Here is a 2,976-nt window from a genome sequence, read left to right as displayed (position 1 = left end):
TATACAAATAAAGTATATAATTCATTTAAACTGAATGATAATAAGAGTATATGCAGATTGAACATAAAACCCTCCATAATGGCAAACTTACCTAAGTTTTCCTCTTCATTTTTTTTAGATATTCCTGGCGCTGGTTTAAGAATGGACTTCCTTCTATCTTTCTTTTTCTGAGAATCATCATCTTGTTCACTTTTAACAGTAAATGAAACTGCATCTACAACACATAGTATGAGATGTCAGTCATTAGTTTACCTGTATTTTACTGACTATGAAAATGCAGTCAACTACATTGATCATAACAAATTATGGGTAACACTATGAAGAATGGGAATTCCAGAATATTGTGCTGGTGAAGAACTTGTTCAAAGACCAAGACTCGTCATTCAAATAGAATACGATGATACTGTGTGGTTTTAAATGAGGAAAGGTATATGCATCATGGTTGTATCCTTTCACCATACTTATTCAATCTGTATGTATAGTAAAAAATCTCAGAAATAGGAATATATGAAGAGGAATGCACATCAGGATTGGATGAAAACTCATTAACAATCTGCAATACACAGATTGTACAAGCATTCTTCCTAAAAGTAAAGAGGACTTGAAGCACTTATTGATGAAGATCAGAGACAGCATAGATTATATTTTAACATAAAAATATGAAAATCCTTACAACTTAACCAAGAAGCAACATCATGATAAATGTAGAAAGTGTTGAAGTTGTCAAGGATTCTGTTTTACTTGGATCTACAATCAATGTCCGTGGAAGCAGCAGTCATGAGATCAAAAGATATATTTCACTGGGCAATTCTGCTGCAGAAGGTCTCTTTAAAGTGCTAAAAATCAAAGATGTCCCTTTAAAGACTAAAATGGGCCTGATCCAAGCCATGGTATTTTGAATCACCTCACATTCATGGGAAAACTGGATAATGAATAAAGAAGACTGAAGAAAAAGTGATGCCTTTGAACTACAGTGTTGGTGAAGAGTATTGAATATACACTGGACTGCCAGAAGAATGAATAAATCTAACTTGGAAAAAGAAGCGAGGATGGCGAGACTTCATCTCATGTACTGTGTACATGTTATCCGGAGGGACCAGTTTCTGGAGAAGGACATCATGATCGGTAAAGTAGAAGGTCAGGTAAAAAGAGGAAGACCTTCAATGAGATGAACTGATACGTAGCTGCAACAATGGGCTCAAACAGTATTGTGAGGTCACAGGATGAGGAAGTGTTTTGTCCTGTTGTACATAGGTTTGCTGAGATAGAACACACTCAACAGCAACTAACAACAACAACATTTATTAAAGTCACTCACGTGTTATGTATTGAATTGTTCTTCCCCTTCCAAACGTGTTGAATTCTTTGCCCTTCCACCTATGGACATTAGCTCTGGTGATGCAGTATTTATAGTATTTGCTGGTAACCAAAAGAGTTCAAACCCACCAGTTGCTCTCAGGACAAAGATGAGGGAAACTGACTCTATAAAGACTTATAAACTTCAAAACCCTATGGGGCAGTTCTACGCTGTCTTATATAGTCAGTTGCTTTGAGTTGGAATTAACTCGATGACAGTGTACTATAAAAAATGAATTGTGTATCAATCTTTAATCTATGTATTTTTCCAAAATGTATCTATTTCTACTAACCTGTAGAAATAACCCAAAAGAGCAGAATCTGTACGTAAAGCAAGAGGTAATGATTCAAACAGGACAAGAGGATACAGCATGGTTTAAAATCAGGAAGGGTGTGGGTCAGGGCTGTACCTTTCACCCTACTCAATCTGTATATTGAATAAATAATCTCGGATGATGGAATATACAAAGAATACGATATCAGAGTCAGAGGAGGATTCATTAACCTGCAATACTCAGATGATGTAAGCTTGCGAAAGCAAAGAGGACTGGAAGCACTTATGGATGAAGATCATAGACTGTACCCTTTAGTAAGGCTTACATCTCAACATAAGGAAAATGAAAATCCTCACAACTGGACCAATAAGTGACATCATGATGAATGGAGAAACTGAAGTTGTCAAGAATCTAATTTTACTTAGATCCACAATCATTATCCATGGAAGCAGCAGTCAAGAAATCAAATGATGTATTGTATGGGAAAGATCTGCTGTAAATGATCTCTTCAAAGTTTTAAAAAGCAAAAACATCACTTTGAAGACTAAAGTGCACCTGATCCAAGCCGTGGTATTTTCAAGTCTCACAAGCATACAAGATTTGGATAATAAATAAGGCTGAGTGAAGAAGAATCAATGTCTTTGAATGGGGGGGAGGGGCTAAATTCCTAGATAGGTTGAAATATATATATATATACCAAAGATTATTAGTGGTTACTAGGGATGGGGGGAGAAGCTTTTGTTTGCAGGTCATTGAGTTTATGCTAATGATGGTGGGACATTTTGGAAAAGGATAGTAGTAATGGTGGCACAACATGAAAAATGTCAGCAATATTCCCCAGATGTAAATGGGGAAGTTACTATGTTAGCGAATGTCTTGTTGCATATGTTTTCACCACAATTAAAGTAAAAAAGAATTGATGCCTTTGAATTATGGTGTTGGTGAAGAATGGTGAATAACCATTGGATTGCCAGAAGAATGACAAAATCTCTTTTGGAAAAATTAAAATCAGAATGTTCCTTAAGACCCAGGATGGCAAGAGTTTATTTCATGTACTTTGGACAAGTTGTCCAGAGGGACCAGTCCCTGGATAAGGACATCATGCTTGGTAAAATATAAGGTCAGCTAAAAATCATGAAGATCTTCAATGAGATGAAGCTGCACAGTTGTTATAACAATGGACTCAAACCAGACAGTGTTCTGCTTTTTTGTACATAGGGTTGCTATGAGTTGGAAAGTTGGAACCTATTCAACAGAAACAAGTAAGATTTTCTAAAAGGAAAGAAGAGTCTCATTTATTAAAGTCAGTCTGGTGTTATGAATTAAATTGTGTCTCCCAGAATGT

The 2,976-nt window shown here is 36.0% G+C and overlaps 1 protein-coding gene across 1 annotated transcript in view; it reads right to left on the bottom strand.

The window, feature by feature from the left end:
- Window positions 1–2,976, bottom strand: part of LOC103212728 (cilia- and flagella-associated protein 47) — a gene marked incomplete at its 5' end in the record, with an annotated part of 285,428 nt that overhangs the window by 144,687 nt on the left and 137,765 nt on the right. Inside the window, one exon of the mRNA XM_007958686.2 lies at window positions 92–214. Within this exon, the coding sequence (XP_007956877.2) occupies window positions 92–214 (123 nt within the window). The remainder of the gene's footprint in view (window positions 1–91; window positions 215–2,976) is intronic.

This window comes from Orycteropus afer, unplaced genomic scaffold, assembly GCF_000298275.1.
Source record: "Orycteropus afer afer isolate SDZICR_OR568_19922 unplaced genomic scaffold, OryAfe1.0 scaffold01079, whole genome shotgun sequence".
NCBI classification, from domain to species: Eukaryota; Metazoa; Chordata; class Mammalia; order Tubulidentata; family Orycteropodidae; genus Orycteropus; species Orycteropus afer.
The sequence above is the reverse complement of the archived record's forward strand: the minus strand, read 5'-3'. Positions and strand labels throughout refer to the sequence as shown.